The sequence below is a fragment of the Euphorbia lathyris genome, chromosome 6 (genome assembly GCF_963576675.1).
Source record: "Euphorbia lathyris chromosome 6, ddEupLath1.1, whole genome shotgun sequence".
In the NCBI taxonomy this organism is placed as follows: Eukaryota; Viridiplantae; Streptophyta; class Magnoliopsida; order Malpighiales; family Euphorbiaceae; genus Euphorbia; species Euphorbia lathyris.
The window spans coordinates 26,121,830-26,148,573 of record NC_088915.1 but is presented as its reverse complement, the minus strand read 5'-3'; the positions used below and the strand labels follow the sequence as shown (position 1 = coordinate 26,148,573).

The 26,744-nt window shown below is 36.6% G+C and overlaps 1 protein-coding gene across 1 annotated transcript; it reads right to left on the bottom strand.

Annotated features, from left to right (window-relative positions):
• Positions 1 to 9,859: 9,859 nt before the first annotated feature.
• LOC136232334 (kelch repeat-containing protein At3g27220-like) lies at positions 9,860 to 24,652 on the bottom strand. The gene is made up of 8 exons (XM_066021410.1): positions 24,328 to 24,652; positions 23,857 to 24,094; positions 23,152 to 23,358; positions 21,453 to 21,682; positions 19,152 to 19,322; positions 16,720 to 16,825; positions 10,712 to 10,918; positions 9,860 to 10,233 (listed from the first exon to the last, which is right to left on the bottom strand). The coding sequence occupies exons 2-8, from the start codon at positions 24,040 to 24,042 to the stop codon at positions 10,063 to 10,065; spliced, it is 1,278 nt and encodes a 425-aa protein (XP_065877482.1). The 5' UTR covers positions 24,043 to 24,094; positions 24,328 to 24,652; the 3' UTR covers positions 9,860 to 10,062.
• Positions 24,653 to 26,744: the final 2,092 nt, after the last annotated feature.

The following is a 26,744-nucleotide window of genomic DNA, read 5'->3' as shown; positions in this document are numbered from 1 at the left end:
TTACCTCTAAAAAAAATAGTACAAGGAAAATAAAAGGAACGAACTTTTTTACCTCAAAATGAACTCTGTTGCTGGCTGGAAAATAGTATAGGCAAATATTTTTTCAATTTTCCAGTATAATGAGTCAACCTAAAAGTGTAGGTTACTCGACAAACAAAATATATAAGGAAAGTGAGGCAACAAAACAAATATGAAATGGAGAGGAATTTTTTCTGAACTTTAAAACACTATTTTCAACTAAAAATCGTGCCTAGATAAGATTAAAATTAGAAATGAGAGAGAAAATCTATTCTCCTTTTTTCCACTAAAAAATCAATTTACTAGAAATGAGCAGAAGGGGGAGAGGAGAGGAGGTATAAAAAGTGGAAGGACAAGATCCGGGGCTGGGGTTAGAGGATGAAGAGCAGAAGAGGAAAAACAAAGGATGAAGATGTGAGGAAACACAATCAAAGATGGAAGAAGGCAAAAGGGGCAAGGATGTTGTGTCATAGTTGATGGAAAAGGTGAGAGAGTTAAAGCTGGAGCATAAGAGAGAGATGACAGTGTCGAGGGAGGAGTATACGAGAGAGTTGACATTGTTGAGGAAGGAGCATAGGAGAGATATGGCGGAGATGATGGTAGATGTAGATGAAGCCTATTTCTATGGGCTTCCACCCGCGGGAGGTCCGTCATGAATATTACGGTACTGTTTGAATTCGGAGTTTAATTGAGAAAACGACTAGCTCGACAGAGCCAATGCCGGAGAAATAGTTGCCACCCGGATTTTAGGTTTGAGGATGTTATTGAGATTCCTTGCGGGGAAGCAAGTGGGTTCGGGAAAGGAGAGGCATATATATATATATATATATATATATATATATATATATATATATATATATATATATATATATAAAAGCTATTTTGGAAAAGTCCATATTGAAATAGTTTAGATATGTAATGGGTGATTGGGTTTATGAAGATGAGGTTATTCGGAACTTAGCCCTGGATTTCTACAGAGAGCTGTTCAAAGAGGAACCTGTTCTTTTGGAGAGGGCTCACTCTATTGCTACATTTCCTTTAATCAGTGAGGATTGTAGTCAGGAGGCCTTTCAACCTATTTCCCGAAAAGAGATTGACCAAGCTATCTTCAGCATTGGGGCTTCTAAAGCTCCTGGGATTGATGGTCTTCCGGCGGGCTTTTACCATAAGCATTGGGATGTAGTGAAGGAAGGCATCTATAATTTTGTCTTGGGGGTGTTCAGTGGTTCGAAGGATATTGAGCTGGTTAATAGAACCCTCCTGGTTCTGATTCCTAAGATTGATAAGCCTTCTTCCTTTTTGCATATGAGACCTATCAGTCTTTGTAATGTTCTTTACAAAACTGTTACAAAGATTGTGGCTAATAGAATTCGTGGCATTCTTCCTGCGATCATTTGTCAGAATCAGGGTAGCTTTGTGCCTGGTAGACAAATGATGGATAATGTGGTGATCGCCCAAGAGATGGTCCACACGATGAAGATTAGGAAGGGGAGGAAAGGCATTGTGGCTCTGAAGCTGGATTTAGAGAAGGCCTATGATCGAATTAATTGGGATTTCTTGATGGAGAGCCTTGAGAGAGCTAGAATCCCGGACAGTTGGAGAAGTTTAATTAAGGTATGTATTTCTTCTCCTGTGTTTCAAGTTATGGTCAATGGGGATATGTCGGAGGAATTTTCCCCGGGCAGAGGAATCCGTCAGGGGGATCCTATGAGCCCTTTCCTTTTTGTTATTGCTATGGAGAGGCTCTCTCACCTGATTCAGGATGCGATTGATAATGGGAGTTTCCACCCTGTGGCGATCAACAGCTTCTGTCCCCAGGTGACTCACTTATTCTTTGCAGATGATGTCCTTATCTTTCTTGAGGGTAATGAGGAGCAGTTGAGAGTCATTATGGATATTCTGGATTGTTTTTGTTCGGCCTCTGGGCAGAAGCTTAATATCCAGAAATCTAGGATGATGTGCTCTAAGAATATGAATCAGAGAGTCTGTAAGAGATTAAGTGATCTCTCAGGTATTCCTCTTACTGATTCTCTTGGGAAGTATCTGGGCGTTCCCCTCCATAGTGAGCGTGTGTCTAAAGGCTCCTTCAAAGAGACTTTGGATAAAGCTAATTCGAAGTGTGACATTTGGAAAGCCAAGACTCTGTCTCTCGCTGGCCGCCTCACGTTAATTCAATCTGTTAATTGTGCTGCTCCCAATCACATCATGCAGGCTTGTAAGCTTCCGGATCCTGTGCTTAATGATCTTGACAAGATTAACCGTAGGTTCCTGTGGGGGGAAGCTGCGGAGGGCAGGAAGATCCATCTTGTGCCTTGGAGTGAGGTTTGCCAGCCTAAAGATTCTGGGGGTCTGGGTATTAGGAAAGCAAAGGACAATAATAAAGTTTTATTAATGAAACTCCTTTGGCGTATGTGGCAAAACCCTTCCTCTCTTTGGGTTCGCCTCCTTTGTGGTAAGTATCGGAAAGACAAAATCTTCGGGGGCCCGAAAGAGAGAGTTGCTAATTGTTCCTTCCTCTGGAAAGGACTTAGTGCTGTGTTTGATGAGTTCTGCTTGGGAGTTGGCCTGGAGGTGGGGAATGGTAAGTCCATTAGTTTCTGGTTTGATAACTGGATTGGGGATAAACCGTTAATTGAGGTGTGTTCTTCCCCCCCGCCTAGTGATATACGCAACTGGAGGATTGCCGATATGGTTGACTCGGAAGGGGACTGGATCTGGTCAAAGTTTGATACTTTCTTTAGCCTTGAGACTCTCCTTAGAATGCGGGGAGTGAAGGTGAGTAATCAAGAGGAAGACTTGGATAGGCACTGTTGGGCGCTGACTAACAATGGAGTTTATTCTTGCAAATCGGCCTTTGAAGCTTTCTCTCTCTTTAGATCTGATCCTCCCTCGGATGTGTGGAAGTCGATTTGGACCCTTAAAGTTCCTTTCCGTATTAGGAGTTTCCTGTGGCTGGGCGTTAAGGACAGGCTTCTTACTAATTCGGATAGGCACAGAAGGCACTTGGCTGATTCTGGAGCTTGCAGTAGATGCAGAGGCCATGTTGAGACTTTGTGCCATGCTCTTAGAGATTGCTCTAATAGTAAAGAGGTTTGGAGGAAAATTCTCCCACACCATATTTTCTCTTCCTTCATGGCACATTCTGAGGTCGACTGGTTCTCTGATGGTGTTAGAGGAAAGTTGCTTCCATACATGGAGCATGGTGACATTTTCTTTGCTATTATCTGTCACCAAGTTTGGAAATGGAGAAACGAGGAGATTTTTGGAGATAAAACTGTTTTTATGACAAACTTAGCTGATTTCTTCTCGAAAAAACTTTTCTCTATTATCGATAGTTTCAAAGGAGAGTCCCTTGCCAGAGCCTCTCAGTGTTGTGATGTCCATCTCGTGGGATGGAGCAGGCCAAGAGAGGGGGTTGTGAAGCTGAATACTGATGGTTCCTGCCTCAGTAACGGTAAGATTGCGGCTGGAGGTGTGCTTAGAGATGTAGGGGGCGTCTGGCTTTCTGGGTTCTCCCAGAATTTAGGGTTGGGTTCTTCCTTTTCTGCGGAGCTCTGGGCTATTCTTACTGGAATCAATCTTGCTAAAAGGCTGGGTGTTAAGAGGCTCTCTGTGGAGTCTGATAATTTGGAAGCAATCAAAATGATTTCTGAGAATCATTCTATGGGTCTTAACAGTCGCAACCTCATCAAAGCTATTATAAGGCTTTGCTCCTCCTTTGAGTTCGTAGAGTTCAGACACATTTTTAGAGAGCAGAATCGTGTTGCTGATCGCTTGGCGGCGGCGGGCCATGAAGGGACGTTAGGCGTTACTACCCTTCCTGTTTCCCCTAGTTTCATCTCTCATCTTCTCTTAGAAGATAGGATTGGGGTTAGCTTCCCTAGGCTAATTCCTGGGTAGTTTGTTGATATTCGTTTTTCTTTTCCTTTTCTACCAAAAAAAAAAAAGATATGTAATGGGTGGTGTAATGAGTCTAAATATGTAAATGAGCCTCTGAATACGAGTCCTCTAACAATGCATGGGACGGACCCATAGTTTCATTGTAATTTAATATTTTATGCTTTAATCATGTTAATACTTTGAATTTTTTTGTCCACAACATTGGTTTTCGATCTCTGTGGTTTCATTTTCTTCTCTTTCTCTGTGGTATCATGTTCTAATGTGTTTTTTAGAGTCAGATAAATCTTGATTTTGAAATTACTCACCTAAGTGATGATGGCATAATATGTGAATTTTTAGTTTTTTTTTTCTTAAATCGGGGTCATATCGGATCACCAGTTCACCAATTGACTCCAGGTTTCAAAATTTTCATGATTTGTCAATTGTAACACCCAAGATGTAGAAAAAATTATTTTGTTTTTTTTTCGTTAAGCTGAAACTATTCATTAGACAAAACAAATTATTGTAACTTATACTCGTAGTTATATTAAACATACACGCATTGATATATATATAGATTTTACAAACCTATTTAAACCAAAATTTTATTTATTCTACATGCTTGTGATGAGAGAAGAGAGTGTGAGATGGAACCCATCGGACCGACTTTTCATCCATGGAATCTACAGTTCTTTAAGCTTCTAGAGTCCAGTTTAACTTTCACTTCAACTAGCTGGAAAAAATTTAACGATTTATATGAGTCGCAACTCAGTGAATATAAACAATGAATGAATTTACCAACCCCACAGAGTCACGCAAAGAAGTCTTACATACAAATCATGGATGAAATCAAATAACAGGTAACATGTATAACATATGTTGTTGTACAGTCTTGTAATCAAGTAATATGACATTTGAGTCCATGTAACCAAGTAGTCTATGTATTGACCCTTTAGGCCCAAGTAGTTTAAGTATTGACCATATAGGTCTAAGTAGTCCATATAAATTCAAGTAATTATAAAAGTGACCGAACTGGTATGTCACAATGTCATTTACGTTTCATGCAACCATGTACCTATATTCTATATCAAATAAATCACATTTAACGTATACTCATACTCCTCATTCAAATCCAACTATCACAAATAATGTTTAACAAGTGTCAATTCACATCTACTTGTGGCAATCACAACAATTCACAAATTCATATCAATATCTATTCACATCAAACACAACAATTCCCAAATCACAAAGACAATTATAAATTCAAATTCATATCATGTTTATACTCACAACTTGACCGATAATTTTCTTGGCGGCGATTGTACCCTCTTCCAGAATATCTTCAATATTATGAGCATCTATAAATATAATTTAGCATATGATTAAATAAAAATTACATCCTCTTTAAACCCAAAATTATTTGCTTTTTTTTTCATTTTATTAAACTTGACTCATATATTCATATCATACTAAAAATTTATAAATTTTCCAAGTATACATAATGTATTACAAAATTTCTCTTCAAGTCTTATTTTAATAATGATTTGTATCAGTTTCACTAAATTACTCATAACTCAAACGATATAACTCTAAACGGCATGATTCTTTTTCCTGCTTAAACTAGATAAATAGGGGTATAACATAGTCAAAATTCAGAATTTTATGAGTTCTTTATAATTTATAATAAAATTTATAATGTGACATTGTGTTAACACATATACAACACAACACACTTGAACTTCTTTACCAGTTATATCCTCACATACAAATTCCATATTAATCAAACATTCTAGAAAACTAGTTAAGATATAAATGAACATTTCTTATTTGTATCACATCTCCAAATTAAGTCTTTAAAGACTTAAAAAAAACATGCAACAGAGACAGCTTCGTATATAGAATTCAACTTAGATCTAATCTAATAGATTATACCTTATCTCCTAAAATACTCAAAGAAATTGCATGAAACAAAATTTGCGATTTAGCTGAGATATAAACTCAAAACTTTCTCTTCTTTAACTCCCTCAAAATCAGCTTCCAAAGGCACGAAATAAGTTGTGCAAAATGATGTATAAACATACATTTCTCTTCTTCTACTATTACTACTATTTATTCTTCTTCTTCTCTTTTTCTTTACTTTCTCTCTCTTAAAAGTGTTTCTCTCACTAAAATTATGGAGAATTTGAGATTATAGCAACTCATCTAAATCTTCTACAAACTTATCTAATGAGTTTGGATAAATTCCCTTATTTACCCATATATATTTATTAGGGAAAAGTACGAAAAAAATGTCCGTGGTTTGCCCATTTTACAAACAGAGGTATATGGTTTAAAAGTTTACAAATAAAGGTTTGTGGTATGTTTTATTTATAAAACAAAGTATCACAATTACACAGTTAAGTTCTGATTACAACTAAAGACATTTTTATCTTAAAAAAAAATTATTCTTACATATCAGCAAAACATAACCCCCCGAAAAAAACAACTTTCTAAATCGAAACAATAAATAATATGGTGGAATTTTACGTTTTTTACTAATCTGACAGTTTATAAACTAAATTGGTATTTAAATTCATTTTACACCGTTTCAATGATTTTGGAATCTGTGTTTTGTCAATATATAAATATAATTTGAAAAAAAATTAAAAAATGCGCTTATTGTCATTGTTTTGTAAAATAAGCATACCACATACCTTATTTTTTCATACTTTGCCCTATTTATTATTATTAGGGTAAATTTCAAAAAAAAACCCTGTGGTTTCACTTTTTTTTTTTTTGCAGAAAAAGGACTGTGGTTTTTTTCTTTTTAAATACAGGACTGTGGTTTATTCCGTTACACTATTTACGGATTTGGTGAAGATGCCGTTTATTTGCTGACGTGGCGAAGGGCAAATATGGGTTTTTAAAAAAATTGGGGTGAATTTTTTTTTAAAAAAAACCTGTGGTTCCACTTTTTTGTAGAAAAAGGACTGTGGTTTTCTTTCTTTTCAAATACAAGATTGTGGTTTATTCTGTTACACTATTTACAGATTTGGTGAAGATACCGTTTATTTGCTGACGTGGCTGAAGGACAAATATGGATTTTTTAAAAAATTGACTATAAAAGGCCTTGAACAATCATGTGAGATTTGCGCTTATGTGAGATTTTATAGTCAATATTGTAGCCACAAAATAGTTATAAAAATCCATTGGTCAATATTGTAGACCCAAAATAGTTATAAAAGATCTATTGATCAATTTTTTTAAAAACTCATATTTGCCCTTCAGCCACGTCAGCAAATAAACGAGATCTTCACCAAATCCGTAAATAGTGTAACAGAATAAACCATAGTCCTGTATTTGAAAAGAAAAAAAACCACAGTCCTTTTTTTTTTTTGCAAAAAAGTAGAACCACATGATTTTTTTTAAAAAAAATTGACCCCAATTTTTTTGAAAACCCATATTTGCCCTTCGCCACGTCAGCAAATTAACGGCATCTTCACCAAATCCGTAAATAGTGTAACGGAATAAACTACAGTCCTGTATTTGAAAAGAAAAAAACCACAGTCCTTTTCCTGCAAAAATGTAAAACCACAAGGTTTTTTTCGAAAGTTACCCTTATTATTACTATCTTATAATCACCACCACCACCACCACCACCACCGCCGCCACCACCATTATTATTATTATTATTATTATTATTATTATTATAATAGTTATGAAATTGTATGTAATATTATTTAAATTACAAAGGATTAATACATCATTTGCCCCCTGAATTTGTTCAAAAAGATTGATTGGTCTTCTGAATTTTTAAAGTGTCCTGATGGCCCTCTGAACTTGCATAAAATGTTCAATTAGCCTTCTGAACTTGTGCAAAATGTAATGAATTGGTCACTCGGTCGCAAAAAAAAAGTAAGTTAAATGCGGAAGATGTATGTACGAGTCTTAAAAAAAGTAAAACGACCAAAATCGGGGTATGCGGTTATAATATTAAAAAATACAAGTTTTATAGTTAAGCAAGTAATAACTTCATTTTTAATTTATTTTTGAATTATGTAATAACATTTTAAGATGCGTGGAATACATCTTCCGCATTTAACTTATTTTTTTTTTGTGACCGAGTAATCAATTGATTACATTTTATGCAAGTTCAAAGGGCTAACTGAATATTTGCATAGAGGCTAACTGAATATTTTATGCAAGTTCAGTGGGCTATTGGAACACTTTGAGAGTTCAGATAATCAACCTTTTTGGACAAGTTCAGAGGGCAAATGATATATTAAGCCAATTACAAATTAAACAAATTACATTTCAGTCCTTATACTTTTAAGATTATTCAATTTAGTCCATATACTTTAATACACACTTAAATATCTATTTCATATACTTTCACTTATCCTAATTGTGAGAGATTAATATAAGACCTATGATTGGACCTTAACTATAAAATTGAGCTTTTAGTTTAAATAGTTTTATGACACTAATATTATAATGACATGTAAAAGGCAAATATTATTTTCTAATTTCCCTAATAATGTCATGTAATGTGTCTATACGTAATAAAATGCACAAAATTGAAATGTTACACTAATTCTTCCCCATATCTCACTTTCCCATCCTCAAAATTAATGCTGTTAATAATATAAAATCCTTCATATTTTAGAATCTATTCCCTTTCAAGGATCTTGATCTGATCTCTGATTCTTTTTAGAACTAAATCTCTATCTAGGAATGGTTTAGCCTTTACTTTCTTGCCATAAGATTTGATTAGTTTTCTTTGAGTTCTTTGATATAATTGTCTGTGATATATTAGTGTTGATCTTTTCTCTTCTATTTATAGATCAAACATTCTCTGTATCTATTTTGAATCATCAATATGCTTCTAACAAGATTCTCAATTAAGGAATTTCCAAGTTATAATCATTTTCTGTACTATCTTGTTGAGATCCTATGGATTTCCATCTGATTCCTGATCTGTAATTCCACAATAAGCCCGAGTTTCTCTCAAATCGACCTTTTTGTTGTGGGTATGTATCCTTTTGTAGTTTTCTAATTCGGAAGCTAAAATCGTGTCCTAAAATGTGACTATGGTGAGTGCACTAGGTCAAATGTAGTAATGATGAGCAGACAAGTATGGATTACTTAAGGATTGTGTAGTTACAACATCTAAACCTAAGATGAACAACCTGTTTGGGTTACAAGTCCGTTCATTCGTAAATATTCTAACACTAATGTGAGCGCATGATAATTCTCGGAAGCTGCACGACAGCACCACGAGATCTGTCCTCACACGTTTTTAACGATGTTATGGTAATTTGTGACATTAAATAGCTTATAGTTGAATTGCACAGAGTTGCCACCCGATCTAGCAAATCGAAAAATTTGGTATAGTAGATAAATTATATCCTTCAGAGAATGGTTCAGGACACTTACTCATTTCTAATGTTAAATTAATTTGAACTTCAAAGTTTGATTTATTTCGAATGATAATACGATTACGCTAGATGTAAAATTAATAAATAATGATCGCATTTGACCAAATCACAGGTATTAAGAAAATGATTAAATATGAAATAAGAAAATTTGATGAAATTATTAATTGAAAATTTATTATGTGTTTAGAAAGAAGTAACTTAACTTTGCAGTTTGTCTTAATTTATTGGATTCCCTGATCAAATTTAATTGAAGAAAAGAAATAAGAAAGAAAAGTAAAAATGGATAAAAATATGTACAAAATTACCATTTGACACGTCAATAAAACTAACGTCGTTAGAGCATACTATAGACATGCTTTTACTCCGAAAAATACCACATAATGATTTGCGAAAACATGACCATAGATTATTATTTTTTAAACCAAACCAACCCTTCTTTTTTGTTTTATTTTTATTTTTTTCATGAAAAATGTGCACATTTTAAGGAACTTGCATTGTAACTACATAGGGATCCGTATCATGTAAACGTAGTCAAGATGATATACGCATCAGCAGATATTAATACATTTCATGTAACTCGAATATAGCTAAATACAGAATGTTATACAAAGGCAGACTCCTCAACACGAGGACGTACACCAAATATCGACACAAAATTGCTAAAACTAATTTTTTTCCTCTGCAGTTGAAAAAATAATAAAATAGATAAGTGAAGATTGAATATCATAAAAATAATAATACAAAATCATGAGTCCAATTTTAATTTTGTTCTCCACATTTCCCCAATGACCTTCTTAGGTGAAGGATCTTCTGGTCCTTTGTCTCGCTGTCCGGAGGTAAAGTACAACCATCCATTCCAGAATCCGACTAGTGTTGTTTTCACACGATAAGGAAGTTTTCCTATCACTGACCACTTCTGCAAACATCAATGTATCCACATATAATATAACTAAACAAAACATAACAATCTGCAAGACTTGAAAGTACAAGTATGATAATATAATATTTAATCTGCAAGGAAATTCTATTCATAGGCATAATATTGTATCACTGTTACTCGTTTTATTTATTAGTGAGCAGAGTATATGTATTCTTTTAACAGATCATTCATGAGCAACTCTTAAATAACTTAAAAGTTTCCTGGATTGCAAGATCGACAGCTAAATGACAGCTAAATGAGCGCATATTCCTCTCAGCAAAACTATTGCTTCAGTACAAGTATAATAGGTGATGAATACTATACCATGCGGAGGATTTTAAGTCTAAATTTCGGAATGAGCACATACGGGTGTATGCAAATATTCACAGCAGCTTATATAGTGAAATCACAAGCATGTGCAATGCACACACCTCCACAACCACTGGAACTGCAAACAGAACGGGAAAATGCTTACCAGAGTGCCCAAGTTAAACTGGAAGATTTCACCAACAAGGACCATCTTTTTAGTCACTGGGTGCTTCTCTGTGGTGCCTCCAACAATGACAATGGAATTATTAACAAGCTTCCAAGCAAATTCAATGTGAGAATCAGGCTTCGGCATGGGGGGTAAAACTTTCCACTTCATGTCATCATCCAGCATGTAGACATCACTGTATACGACCTAAAAAACCAGATGTAAGTCATAAGAATAGATATATAAAATGGGGAGAGGTTAATATTCTTAAAGCCATTATGACAAACCAAACACAATTTTATGGCTCAATTACGTGGTATATAAAGCTGCAGGATTCCAAACCTAGACACTATACCCAACTTCTTTAATCTTCTCTTACCACAAAAGCTACAAGTATTCAGGATTATAGCTGCAATTTAATCAACAATTTGGGCCATCAAAGACCAACACTCGATGCAATCGATCTCTATCTATAAAGCAAATACAAATTCAAATGCAAGTCCTCTTGCTTCATGATTTCTTATAGTGAGCGGTAGATTAGGCCAAACACATACAAAAGCCTCCTCTATTTTCATCTAATGTTCGACTGCATCTTCCATTTCCCATTTTATTCAGGTCTATTCAAAGAATTAACCTTTAACTCAAATTACCCACGAGACTTTAACTAGAGGGGAAACCTAGAAGAAACTTAGAAAAGTTGGTGATTTACCCCCTATCCAAGTTGTACCTGTAATTTGCGTTTTGGTATTTCTACACTTTTCTCATTCCATGCACACACATATATATACAGCCTAGGAGACACCTTTACCCTACAAGCAGCCTATACATTAAATGGGTAGACTAAGCAGCCTAAGTTATGTATCAGCAGACTATACATTAAATGGGTAGACTATTGGGGTTGGGTTTACATTAATTACACTCCCCCTCAAGCTGGAGCATAGATATTAATCATGCCCAACTTGTTACATATATAGTTAACCCGATTACCAGGTAATGCCTTGATAAACACATCTGCCAATTGTCCCCCTGTTCTGACATGTGATGTTGTGATTGTGCCATCTTCTAGCTTTTCTCGAGTAAAGTGGCAGTCAACTTCTATGTGTTTTGTCCTTTCATTGAATACAGGATTATTAGCGATGTAGATAGCTGCTTCATTATCACACCATAACTTCATGGGTTTCGTCTGAGCAAATCCAATCTCACCAAGAAGGTTGCGTAGCCATACAAGTTCACACGTAGTTTGTGCCATAGCCCTGTACTCAGATTCTGCACTGGATCTAGATACAACACTCTGCTTTTTACTTTTCCAAGATACTAGGTTGCCTCCGACAAATACACAATAACCCGTAGTAGAACGCCTATCTGTAAGATCTCCTGCGTAATCTGCATCTGTAAATCCTTCAACAGTGTGATGACCATGATTTTGATATAGTATACCACGCCCCGGAGTTCCTTTTAGGTATTTCAGAATATGACTAACAGCATCCCAGTGTGAAGTTCTTGGAGACGACATGAACTGGCTTACAACACTTACCGCAAAGGAAATATCAGGACGAGTGATTGTAAGATAGTTCAATTTTCCAACGATTCGTCTATATCTTTCAGGATTCGGTAGTAAATCTCCATCGTCGGTCTTCAGCTTCCCATTTGGTATCATAGGTGCATCACAAGTCTTTGCCTCAATCAAACCAGCGTCACTTAACACATCTAGACAATATTTTCTCTGAGTGAGGTAAATCCCTTTACGGCTTCGGCAAACTTCAATCCCCAGAAAATATTTCAATTGTCCTAGGTCCTTTGTCTGAAAACAAGTACTGAGGAATTCTTTCAATTTTATAATGCCAGTTTCATTATTTCCAGTAATTACAATGTCATCAACATATACTACTAGTAAAATGCACCCAGAACCAGATGATGAGTAGAACACAGAATGATCATATGCACTTCGACGAAGACCAAATTCAATGACAGCAGCACTGAATCGTCCAAACCAGGCACGGGGAGATTGCTTCAATCCATACAAGGACATGCGTAACCTGCAAACTTTCCCAGACTCCCCCTGAGCAACAAAACCAGGAGGTTGCTCCATGTAAACTTCCTCGCGTAGATCACCATTCAAAAAAGCATTCTTGACATCAAGTTGATAAAGCGGCCAGTTGTAAGTAGCAGCCAAAGAAACGAACAATCGAACGGAGGAGAGTTTGGCAACAGGGGAAAATGTCTCTAAATAGTCGATGCCATAAGTCTGAGCATAACCTTTTGCAACCAAACGAGCTTTCAAACGAGCAACAGAACCATCGGGGTTGAATTTGACCTTGAACACCCATTTGCAACCAATAGCACGCTTCTGAGGTGGAAGAGACACAAGATCCCAAGTATGATTCTGTTCAAGGGCATGAATTTCGTCTTTCATTGCTTGAAGCCAGCCAGGATGAGCCAGTGCTTCAGAAGGAGAGGAAGGAACAGCAACCGAATCTAAAGAGGCTACAAAAGACTTGGAGGAGGGTGATAACGCATCATAACATACAAATGAAGAAATGGGGTAAGTGCATTGGCGGGTACCTTTTCGGAGAGCGATAGGAAGTTCAAGACTAGGATCGGGCGATGGTGAAGGATCTGGAGACGAAACAGGAGGGGGAACACTGGCAACTGGAGCTCCGGGAGGTGCAGTACTTGAGGGATTTGTGCGTCGAGAATAAACGTGACAGATAGTCGGACGAGAAGGAACAGAAACCACCTGCTCACTGACAGTGTAAACAAGATAATCATCATTAGTAGGACTTGTCACAGTAACAGAAGGAGTTGATTCACGACTAAAGAAAGAAGTGCTTTCAAAAAAGGTAACATCAGCAGATACCAAATAACGACCCAAAGAAGGAGAGTAGCAACGATACCCTTTTTGAGACCGAGAATAACCTACAAAGATACACTTGATTGATTTGGGATCAAGTTTGGAGACTTGTGGGCGCATGTCTTGAACAAAACAAGCACATCCAAAGACACGTGGTGCGAGTGGAAATAAAGAGGATGAGGGAAAAAGAAGGGAGTATGGAATCTGACCGTTGAGGACTGAAGAGGGCATACGGTTGATGAGAAAACAGGCAGTGGACACCGCATCTGTCCAAAAAACTTTAGGAACCTGCATATGAAACAACAGTGCACGAGCAACTTCTAATAAGTGACGGTTCTTACGTTCAGCAACACCATTTTGCTGAGGGGTAACGATGCAAGAAGTCTGATGAATAATACCGTGTTGAGAAAGATATGATTGGAATGTATTAGATACATATTCTTTAGCATTGTCACTTCGCAAAATACAAATAGATTTGTTGAATTGTGTGTGAATCTCAGCACGAAAGGCACAAAAGATAGTAAATAATTCTGAACGAGATTTCATTGGATAAAGCCAAGTGACACGAGAATAATCATCAACAAAGGTGACAAAATAACGGAAACCAAGTTTGGACACAACAGGACACGGACCCCATACATCAGTATGCACCAAATAAAAGGGAGACTCGACACGTTTATTGAGTCGCGGAGGATACGAAACTTTATGATGCTTAGCAAACTGACAAGCTTCACATTCTAGAGTAGAATCACGCGGAAGACTAGGACATAATTTGAGCAAAATTGGCAAAGACGGATGGCCAAATTGACAATGAAGTTGTAAAAGAGACGCGCTTGTGCAGGCAATGGATCTTGGCACCTGTTGATAAGTTGAATCAAGGACATACAATCCATTCACCAGGTTCCCTCTACCAATAATTTGCTTCGTCCCAAGATCCTGAAATAGACAATGGGTAGGATAAAAAACAACACAACAGTTAAGAGTCTTGGTAAGTTGGCTGACAGATAATAAGTTTAGAGGAAATTGGGGTAAACATAAAACAGATGATAAAGGAAGAGTAGATGTTGGGTTAGCTGTCCCTTGTCCAATTACAGAAGCACTTGAGCCATTAGCTAACATAACAGACGGCAAATTGGTCACATGTTGAAAAGAAGAAAGGATACCTGTGTTGCCGGTCATATGGTCTGTAGCACCAGAGTCAATAACCCAACTACGAGAGGAGGTGGATAGACATGCAGCATGATTACCTGTATCAACTAAAACGGAGGTGAAGGTTGATGGTTGTGCTGCAGCATAAGTTGCAGAAAGCTGCTGAAACCGAGCATACTCATCTGCAGAAATGGTGACAAAGGAAGGGGTTGGTACGATGCCACCGTGAGTTGCAGTATTTGCCGATCTCCTGGGGGCATTCTGTTCCGAGTATTGACGCGGTTTACCATGTAATTTCCAGCAATTTCCCTTAACATGCCCTTCTCCCCCACAGTGATAACAAGTACGAGGGGAGCTACGGTTGCCACTAGGAAGAATACTGTCTCCACTTTTGCGACCTGGACCAGCAGTACTTACCAAGGCGGCTGTGTCAGAAGACAATGTACCAGAAACTGTTACGCCATCCTTACAGACGTAATTTTGACTCCCAATTAATTTTCTATCCGTAATTTTAGAGGACCCTAAGGTAAATGCAGTCACAATTTTCTTTTCAATTCCTCCTGCCATAAAACTAGATGAAATATATATATATATATATATATATATATATATATATATATTCTTTTTTTTAAGAGATTTGTTTTTTTTTTTTTTTGCTTTCTTTCTTTCACTGTTTTTTTTCTTTTTTCTTTTTTTTTAAAAAAATAATAACAGCAGTACCAATAAATGTAAAATTGGAGCAGTAGAGAAACCTAAAAACTAAAGTTATGCAACACAGTTGAAGAATAGAAGGGGGGCAGGTTCAGAGGATAACTTCCCTGACACAGGCGAGCACCAGGAATGGCCGGAATTTTTATTCCGACGCCGGAGAAGTAGACCGGTACCGAGAAGGAGAAGCCACTGCCACGCGCCGGCGCATGATGATTGCTGTGAATGAGGGCGGAGGCGCGTGAGGCCCACGCGCTGGTCAGATGGTGGCCGGAATTCGCAGGAGCGCCGATCGGAGGAGGAGAGGAGGAATGGGATGGGTGGTGAGATAAACTGATGTACCAAAAAATATAACCAAGAGACCGAAGCTCTTCACTGATACTAACCCTGGGAAAACTACCCAGAACAAAATTTTCACAAACCCTGGGAAATACTACCCAGAAAACAAACAAGCAAATTTCCACAGAACCTTAGGCTCTGATACCATGTAATTTGTGTTTTGGTATTTCTACACTTTTCTCATTCCATGCACACACATATATATACAGCCTAGGAGACACCTTTACCCTACAAGCAGCCTATACATTAAATGGGTAGACTAAGCAGCCTAAGTTATGTATCAGCAGACTATACATTAAATGGGTAGACTATTGGGGTTGGGTTTACATTAATTACAGGACCTAATTCTTGTTTTGTATGGAAGGAGAGGAAAAGGGTCATAACGCAAGAGAGAGTCAGGTAAAATGATTACTCTCCCTTTATTTAATTATGGAGATGGAAAGAAGTCCACTGTAATATCAGAAAATAAAGGGTAATTTTGAATAAAAGTAAAAATGCCTTCCTCATCTATCCCTAATTTGGGGAGTTTCACTGCACTAAAACATCTGGATTATTTTGAGAAAATGAGAAAATAGATACTCATCATTTCCGATAGAAATCTTACATCCTAATAATGTTGTCCTTTCATCAAACATGAGTAACCAAGAAATTGACCTTAAAAGGGTGACCCAAGAAGACACCAATGAACTTTGCACTTAGCTTGAAACACAAAAGAAACTAGTAGACCATATGTCAATAGAGAAAATTTAATTTAAAAAAAAGGGCAGCCCGGTGCACTACGCGTCCCCGCTTAAGCGAGGGTCGGGGAGGGGTCCCACCACAAGGGTGTACTGGGAGCAACGTTTTACTCAAGTGTGAATGCGCCATTTCTCAGTCACACAACAACGTTTTACCGTTGCGCCAAGGCTCGCCCAATAGAGAAAATTTAATAATAATAAATAAATTGAGTCAATTTAATTACCTCATTCCTACGTGAGCACTTGAAAATTGGCGATCCAGGTTTGGCCATAAAATCACCTTCTTGTCCACCAATAACATAAAGTCGATCATCAGCAACAACACAAGCCCTGCAGAAAGCAAACTAAAATAAAGACAAACAAGAAAAGGTTTCTATGGAAGATGCAATTTGTAATACAATCATCTTATTAAACAAACTAGAAAAAGTACCACTTGCATAAAATTAAGCAGCATACAACAATGGATGAACGGCTTTCTCCATGAATATTAGAAGTTAAAACTTGCAAACTGAAGTCGGTGAATTCCATTCCACATTGGATTAGCAAAAGAGGCCCTTCTAATTTTTAGACAAATTAAGAACTGCAACTTATCAAATAACATGGAAAACTATGCGTTGTATTAATCCAGAACTTGAGGCAAGATTCTCACCAGACAATAAAACAACTCTAACCCATATGAAACCCAACCTCTTCAATATGTCATATTTTTACTTTCATTTTAATAAAAATAAATAAATAACTCAATAACCCATATACACAGACATGTATTTGAGTAAAAAATTGAATAAATACCATGATCAGACATGCCTCTTCATCTGCCCCAAGTTGGCTTCTTACAACTCAAATACTGAAAAGTCAAACAAAATACTAGCATCCAATGCACAACGTAATAATGTAAGCATGGTATGGATCTTGTAGGTATGGGTCTGTGTAGGCATGGGTTGTAGCTGTCTAGGTAGTATCCTTAATGTGTATATATATATGTGTGTATTCTCCTTGAATGAAATATATTCATATAGTTTGTCTATATGGTATCCCATATTTTTCCAGTGTATTCACAAGGTTTGTAACATGGTATCAGAGGCTAGTTTGGCTTCATTTTCTGCCCTTGTGTGCAGAATTTCTGGGTTTGTATTTTTGAGCTGTTTTCTTCAGCATTATTGTCTGCCTTGTGAGCAGATTGTTTGACCTAGGGTTCCAAGCCTCAGTTCATTTCACCACCGCTCCTCTTCCGCTGCCTTTGTCTCTCTGTTTCCGATCTGTTTGTCCGGTTAGTTTTCCGGTGAATCTCCTTTTGTGCAATGACATTGCTGGCAGCCTCTTGCGTGTTGCTTCAGCTGAGTTTCCTTGTCCTTTTCCAACGAAGCTTGATGTTCCGCTATCGTCTCTCCTGTCCGATTTGTTCTTCTAGGTTGCGTCTCCCGGATTATGTTTTATATTCCAAAGAGTATCTTGAGTTTCTTGTTTTGAGTTGTATTGTTTTAAGACTATATGTTCTATATCTGTAGCAGCCTGAGCATGATTAAAATCCAAAGCTCCAGCTTGAGGGGGAGTATAATAATGTAAGCATGGTATGGGTCTGTGTAGGTATGCGTCTGTGTAGGTATGGGCTGTAGATGTCTAGGTAGTATCCTTAATGTGTATATATATGTGTATTCTCCTTGAATGAAATATATTCATATAGTTTTTAGCCTATATGGTATCCCATGTGTTTCCAGTATATTCACATGGTTTGTAACACACAGGAACAAATTGCATTGGAACAGACGAAATTCAAGAATTCTGATTTCAGAGAGAGAAAGTAAATCGAACTTAATTATAAAGAAGGGAAAATAACTCACCAAGAGAAACCTTTGAATGTGCCAAATTAGAAAGGAGCAGATACTTATAGATGACATGAGAGTAACTGCTCCTTCCAGGGTCAAAATAAAGTTTCGGGATGCACAAATTTTGTTCAAATTTCTAAATTCTAATATTTATATCTTTTGTTTACAGATCTTGTACTTGACGTCAAAGAGCTTACTACTATGAAGTTAAATTTAAACAAACAATACTTATATTGTTATTTCGTCAATTAGATTCTACCACTTTATCAAAACATAGATATTTCCAAATATCATTTCAAATAAACAGAGCTAAAACATTTACCATTAAATCACTAACTATTTGTCTTTTCCCCACATCAAGACCAAGTTCACGCACTGTCCACAGCTAAAGTTGTACCTGCATATGATTTCACTCCACCTTCCTGATCCTTCTTACTTCATAAGTAATTAAAACAAGTAAACTGACGAGGTAATATTATGGACTAATTACAAATTATGCCAAGGCAATAAAAATTACTACTTCTGCTTCGCCAATCTTAACAACATAACTAACATAATAATCTAGTCCTTTACATTATGAACTTAACTATTTTGGAAATGCTAGCTACTTATCCAAGAGGAAGCAATAAGTATATAAATTCCAATCTCCCACTTTCCCTTGAGCACTAAAAGCAAAACTGGTAATTGTTAAATTGCAATGCCAAAGCATCTAAGCATTTATATATATATATATATATATATATATATATATATATAAAAGATAGGTATGTTTTGAATAAAGCAGGACAAAAAGGTCAAAATTTAGTGATAATGTATATCGGTCCACAAACCTATGAGGGCCTCCACGGGGTATAGGTATTTCGGTCCTCCACTCCTTTTCTAATGCTTTTCCATCCTTTACAGCAAGACTCCAATGCTCTAGGCCTGGTGTGTGCCTGTTTTCTTTGCTGCCACCCATCACATGGAGTCTACCTCTCCAAAGTTGGGTAGCTGGTGCATACCTGAAAAAAAAATCAAAGCAAAGGGTCCAATCAAAACCACAAATTTGTATTAATCTTAGGAAAATATATTTAGGGATTTCAACAGAATTCCACAGAACATGTAATCAATAGCTAAAGTCCTTACAGTTCCAACACTTCAATGCAGTAAATAGTTAGAGAGGCGAAGTCAGTTATCTAAGTAAATGTCATAAAAAAAATTATCGTTCCCTAGTGCAAGTCCTTATGCACTCTCCATAAAAAGGGCAATGCAATCAATTAAGAACAAGATCACGAAAAGATGTTTTATCAACAGACTAGTGAAACAATTAATGTAAGATACCAAAAAGCAACAATTACTCTGTTAATAAAACTGACTTTCCTCTTACTTCTGCAAAGTGGTGTGAAATGGTGCTCCAATTCAACAATGATATGATACATACAAGCAACAAATAAATTTGGTAACAAAATAAATACTTCAAGGGGCAACAAGGAAACAAGTATTAATTAACACCACAATGACAATAGAAATAAATAAGGAAGACAAAACCTACTTAAACTTAATAACCAAGGAAGTAAGTCATCATAAACATAACGGACACCAAACACACAACACTTCCCAGATTTTAATATATAGGATAGGCAATAAATAGAAACTATAAAACAAAATTTCTGGCTCCAAGAAGCAGTGTCATTATTAACCACAAATAATTCAAAGAGGAAAGTATTTCACTAATACTTAGTTAAGGACAATTCAGGGTGGATAAGATACACTGATTGCTTAATAATTTTCATCAAGCAAAATGTTAAATTTCCCAGGTTGCTTAAATAAGGAGGAGCTATATGGATCCTTATACATGTGAGGCAATCCTCCTCCTTTGAGGTACCTTTTGGGGTTAGTTAGGCCTAGTTTACATGGTATCAAAGCTTTGTATTGATATTTGCTTCCCGATCCAGATGGTTTGAGCATGAGGGGAGGGTGTGTTAAATATCTCACATTGCTTACTTAGGGAGCTATATGGCTTCTTATAAGTGAGGGAATCCTCCCCCTTTGAGGTGCCTTTTGGGGCGAGTTAGACCTTTGTTTAAACAAAAGAAAGATCACATCTACTTCTGATTTCTTAAAGTTATCAAAAGAGATTTGTCAAATATAACATGGGAATGCAAAATCTGATCAAGTAATAAAGAAGCAAATATAACCTTTAAATCTTCACTATGATCATCTGTTGGAGACTTCATTTCATCCATCAAAAACTTTCTCTTTGCCAGAAATCAAACTTTTCAAAAGGAAACCTATATCAAATATTTTAAACTCCTCGAACAATTGTACATTCTCACAACTTTCTAAAACTACTTATATTTTCTGTTGTAAAACTGCTCTTCAAGAAATTTTGTGAAAACATATTTTAATAAATTAAAGTGGAAAACAGAAAGATGAACAGCAAAGGAATATGAAAACCAAGTTTTTTAATGAAGGAGTATATCTTGCTCATGATAGCATCAACGAACCATGCACTTCTCCTAACAACCTGTGTTGTGTTGCTCAAATTAAATTTCATACAATTGTTAATCAAATGTTTATCTCAAGCATTCTTGTGATACTTGTTAGAAACAAAATGTTATCAGACAAAATTTCAAAAGTCAACAATGTTAACATCATAACATGATAATAATAACAAGGAGAAAGAAGACAAGAACACAGAGCTAAGGACAGGAAGAGAGAAAGAAAAATTGTGCACATCCAAATACACCAGCAATGACTAATATAGTTCTCTCTCAGAGAACTTCTGAAATATATATTCATGAAACACACTAAAAACAGAAGAAGGGAGAAAAAAGTGTCAGAAATGCAAACAACCAAACCATCAATCACAGAACACCTTAAAAAAACTGCAAAGTTATGCATTGCATATGCAGTGAATCTGCACCTAAATTTCAAGGTAGGTTTGGAAAGAACATATTACAAGTACGGGCCATCAAGACAATATCAACATTAGAATCATTATAAGTGGGAAAAGTAAATTCTACACACACAACTAAATATGTTCTGAAAGAAAAATCAATAAACATATTAAGTTCAAGATTAAGGATCAACCAGTGTCAGTTAACACCAGCATATACTATATTTCGATCTTATGTGACACAGACACATACCTAGGAACTGGAAGAGGTGGCATATCGCGCCATTGCTTTGTCTCAGTATCTAAAGCAAATGTATGAGCTGTAGGCCCTCTGCATTGTGGACCATATTGTCCTGTGACAACATAAATGTATCTCCCCTCTGGCACCATTCCCAAGTGTGAATGCGCCATTTCTTTAGGCATATCAAATCTATCTACCCATTTGTTATCCGTAAAGTTGTAAACATCAACATGTGAATGCACCTGTTATTGATAAACTAAGTAACAGTAAGACACCAATCTACATTTACAAAGAATCACAAATCTCATAAACAATGCATTCCTAGGAATATTAGCAAACTTTGTGCTACAAAATATGTACCGCCATAGTTTTAAAAAGCGAAAGGCGAGTCAAGGCGACAAGGGCAAAATATCGCCTTGAGGCGACGGCAAAAAATTAGAAAATCAAATAAAATAAAATTAACTCAATAAAAACTAGTAGTACTTAAAGATAGTTTAATTTCTAAATTTATAAACCAAAATAACTTAAAGTCTAATAATAAAGTGCTAATTCTTAAATCAAAATAACATAATATCAAGCATCTTCATCCCCCAAATCCAACTCCTCATCAAGATCTATATCCCCATCAAGATCTTCCACTTCATCATCCTTATATTCTTCTTCTTCTTCATCTTCAACTTGATACTCATCATCATCTTCATCATGGACCTCATCTCTAACAACTCGAGGAGGATTGGCTTTTGACCGGGAAGAGGAGGTGTTTCCTCTAATGTATGTCTTTGTGACGTTAGCACTTGGGGTAGGGGTAGCACTTTTGCCTTTTGCCCTAGTACGGTAGACATCTTCTTCCGCTCCACTAGCTTTAGCAACCATATCCCAACCCAAATCGTCATCCTCAAATACAAGCTCATAATCATCACTATTATTCTCTCCCTCCATTCTACCCGTCAACCACTCATTACAATCATCAATATCCTTCAAAGTAATGGTGTCCTTAACCCCTTTTCTATTCTTCAAAGCTCGATTATACTTCACATAAACTAAATCATTCAAGCGTTTTTGGGGTGTCTGTGTGTCTATTTGCTTTTTATCGGGCTGTCTGTCTGTTTTGTTTTAATATAAATTAGGCTTTTTTTTTAAAAGAGAAAATGTTGACTGGGCTCATTTAACGCCTTACCTGGAAGGCGGGGGGTGATCACCTCTGTCGCCTCTCGCCTGAGGCGGTCGCGTTTTAAAACTATGTGTACCGCTTAACTAAGATGACAGTAAAATCTAGATAAACAAGTTTACATAATCCAGGAATCTAGAAGGATTGTATAGATTTGAATAGGAAAATATTTTAGACGTCAAGAGTTTTCTAGTCCTTATACAGTCCTAACAGAATTTGCAAATGAATTCCACACCACCTAAAACAGAAAAGTAAGATATTAGCAACTTCCCTCACTCCTTCAATGAGAGCAAGATTACTATTTCTCGTTTTGTCAACAAATGTAATGCAAGTGATAATGAATGGCATTTTAGGAGAAGGAATTCATTTACAAAATCAGATTTCATTGATAATACCATACAAGAAATTCATTCTCATATTAAACAGATTTTTTTGTTCAATATGTTTCCACAAAGGAAGCTAAAAAGCATTCATTAAACATATGTAGCTGTTAAACCAGCCATAAACAGCAATAAAAGTAGAGGATTCATAAAAGGTTCTCACATAATTGATTGTTCCATATCCAGCAAACACATACAGAAGATCCTTAATCTGTATTGCAGCCCCATCTAAACGAGGCACAGGTGCAGCAACCATTTTCTCCCATTTTAATTCTGGAGCAGGCAAATCAGCAAAAGTAGCTGATAGGAATCTTCCAGGAATGTCCCCCTTATCATTGTCATTTTGTTTTTTGTCTTTGTCAGCTTGTCCCTACATAGTACAAAATTCCTGGAAGACCTTAGATTTACTTCAAAGACAAAGCAAGTTACATACACCTTCTGAGATATGAAGATACAACAATTTCAATCAACTATATTTACTTCCAGCAAAAGGCCCGTAAAGACCCCCTTAAGACCTAGATGAAAATGAGTTTCTCAATCCAACATCCTAAATTAGATCAGACATCTCCATGGAACCAAGAAAAACAATGAAGCCAAGGCAATCAAGCAATGACCACCTATGGGGTTACTAACTTGCTGAGGTAGTTCCAAAAATATATAAACACCTTAACTAAATATTGGCATTTGTTCAACTTTAAAATTATCGACTTCGATCCAGTCTCGCCAATCAAGAATACTACTCTAATTTCACTTACACGAGGTTATCTTTCATGGAATAAAAGAATATACAAACAGCATTCAAAAAACAAGCACAAGCTATTGAAGCCAAAGATATGATATATATATACACATATAATGACCTGAATACCTCAAATTGAGGGGATGAAGTATTTCTTGGGATAATTAAATTGGTTACGGAGTTATCAACAGCAGCCCATTTGGAGATATTGGGAGAAGAAGCCCGTAGATAGTTAGCAACAACCACAAATCCTAATAATCCAACGCAAACTAACACCAATTTTGTTGATTTCTGCTTTCCCGGAACACGTACCATCTCAACACATCATCTCTCTCTCCGCCTCTTCACGTATATATAATAATTCCCCCTGTATAACACCCGAAGAATAAATCACCGACAACATCTTGATTAATGTAATGTAATTAACATTAAAATACTATTATATTACTGGTACCAAAACAAAACCAATAATCATGCCAATAGATTATACCATGCTTACTGATTTGAACCTAAGAGACTTGATAAAATAAAAGCACTGAAAATCGTTTTTGTTGTTTTTTGGTGAGAAAAGCAAAATTTTGATCTAGAATGGAGTCTCACTTAGTCTGCTCATAAAAGAAAATGCCGAAATCTAGGAGACGATTCTCTGATTTCTCGCCGTGAGTATTCTTTATTCTCGGCTTCGTCACAGAACGGGGAATAAATTAGTATGATGTCAATGGTTTTGACTTCGGCGGTAGACAGGGTTAGGATTGATTGTACAAGCTGAGGGTTTATAAATTATCAGCTGCTACCTTGTAGCCCGATCCGGAACTTCACATTGATTATTGGCTTTGTCGGCGGTGACACTCAATTTAATCGACAGCCACAGAAGGGCAGCAGCTCCGATGAGTTTTATTTAAATATTTTGATTTTGATGGTTGCTTTCATCTTTTTCCCCTTTTAAGTTCACGGTGGTTCTTTCAAAAATTAAAAAAAAAAAATCACGGTGATTTCCCAGCGAAGCAAAAGTGGAGTGGGACGGTAAATCAATTTTCGAAATGAAAGTTAATCTAAAAATTAGATTAATTAAAATTAAGGTGAATTACAAATGGCTTTGCAAAGTCTCCCAAGGAAAAAATACTCTGAAAATAACGATTTTCTTTCGTAGAAAACGATTATACGAAATGTGTGCAGAAAAAATTATCATTTTTAGCATGATTTTTTTTCGCTTCACAAACTTTGCATAATCGCTTTCTCCGAAGCAAAATCGTGCTTTTGGGTTAATTTTCTCTTCGCAGACTTCGCATTTTCTCTTTCTGCTAAGCAAAATTGTCATTTTTTTTTTGTTAAATTTGACTAACACGGCTTAATTTTTTGTGAAGGTGGTTGAATACAAAACATCAATTCAAGTATCTATTTAGCTTGAATACAAAAGCATCAAACACAATATGCGGTGTTCTGGGATGTAGGGAAAGAAAAAAGAATCACCATTATCATCTCAAAAGGTCATCTATTCCGCCGATTTTTCTTGCTTTTGTAAAGCCTGAAAGCACCTCGATTTTTCTTGCTTATAGTTCCTCCTGCTTTTTTTTTTTGTAGGAAAAAGAAAGGAAAAAACAAACAAAAAATCAAAAAGAGACCTAACCCGGGATTAGACTATGGAAGCTAACCCTCACCACATCATCCAACAAGAGAGAAGAAAGGAAAGTAGGAGGAGAAGAGAAAGTAGTGACTCCCAACATCTTCTCATGGCCCTCGGTTGCTAAACGATCCGACACCCGGTTCTGTTCTCTAAAAATATGGCTGAAACTGATGGACTCAAAGGAAGAACAAATCCTTTTGATACTTTTGATTAAATTCTGGCTATTCAAAAAAATAACATTATCTTCTGATATCATTTTGATAGCTTCGAGGTTATCAGATTCCACAAGCAACTTCTTCAAGCCCAGACTCTTAGCAAGTCTAAGGCCAGAAAAGATCCCCCAAAGCTCAGCAGAAAAGGAAGAACTCATCCCAAGATTCTGAGCGAACCCGGAAACCCAAACACCACCATCATCTCTCAGGACTCCTCCAGCAGCGATTTTCCCGTCCTTCAGACAAGAGCCATCGGTGTTTAACTTCACCATCCCTCTGCTAGGCCTACACCAGCCCAAGAGATAAACCGCCTTCTTCTGGATAGATCTAGCAAGAGGGTCCTCCTTGAAGCTATTAATAATAGTGCAGAATTTCTTGGAGAAGAAATCAACCAAATTAGGAGTAATAACCATTTCTCCTTCAAAAATCTCCAAATTCCTCCATTTCCAAATCTGGTGACAGACAACTGCAAAGATGCTATCACCATGCTCCAGATTGGCTAACAATATACCATTAACACCATCAGTAATCCAGTCAAGATCAGGATGGGACAAGAAAGCAGACAACAACTGGTTAGGGAGAACTTTCCTCCACACCTCTCTACTATTAGAACAGTCCCATAGAGCATGGAAAATGGTTTCCTCATGCCCTCTACATCTTCTACACGCCCCGGATTCCACCAAATGTCGCCTTTTCCTATCTGTATTAGTAAGCAATCTATTCTTGACACCAAGCCACAGGAAACTCCTAATTCAGTACGGGACTTTCAAAGCCCAAATCTTTTTCCAAATATCAGGCCGAGGAAACTCCATATTCTGATTGAAGGCCTCGAAGGCAGACTTACAAGTATAAGTCTCATTATTAGTCAAAGCCCAACAGTGACTATCCTTATCTTCCTCTTTATTACTAATCTTAACTCCTCTAATCCTCAAGAGAGTTTCTATATTAAGGAAAGAATCAAACTTTGACCAAATCTAATCACCCTCAGAATCAATCACATCAGCAATCCTCCAATCCCGGATATCCACAGGCGGCGGGGAAGTACAAACCTCTAATAAAGACTTTTTACCAATCCAGATGTCATTCCAGAAACTGATAGAATTCCCATTTCCCACAACCCAACCTATCCCAGAGCAAAACTCTGAGAACACATTGCTTAGGCCTTTCCAGAGAAAAGAACA

What these genes read in the sequence shown, in the direction of transcription:
- LOC136232334 (XM_066021410.1), bottom strand. Translation starts at nt 24,042, where the DNA reads ATGGTACGTGTTCCGGGAAAGCAGAAATCAACAAAATTGGTGTTAGTT. An exon ending in CCACCTCTTCCAGTTCCTAG is followed by an intron (nt 19,323 to 21,452) that starts GTATGTGTCTGT and finishes TTTTTTTTTCAG; the next exon opens with GTATGCACCAGCTACCCAAC. An exon ending in CCCCGTGGAGGCCCTCATAG is followed by an intron (nt 16,826 to 19,151) that starts GTTTGTGGACCG and finishes TGCTTTCTGCAG; the next exon opens with GGCTTGTGTTGTTGCTGATG.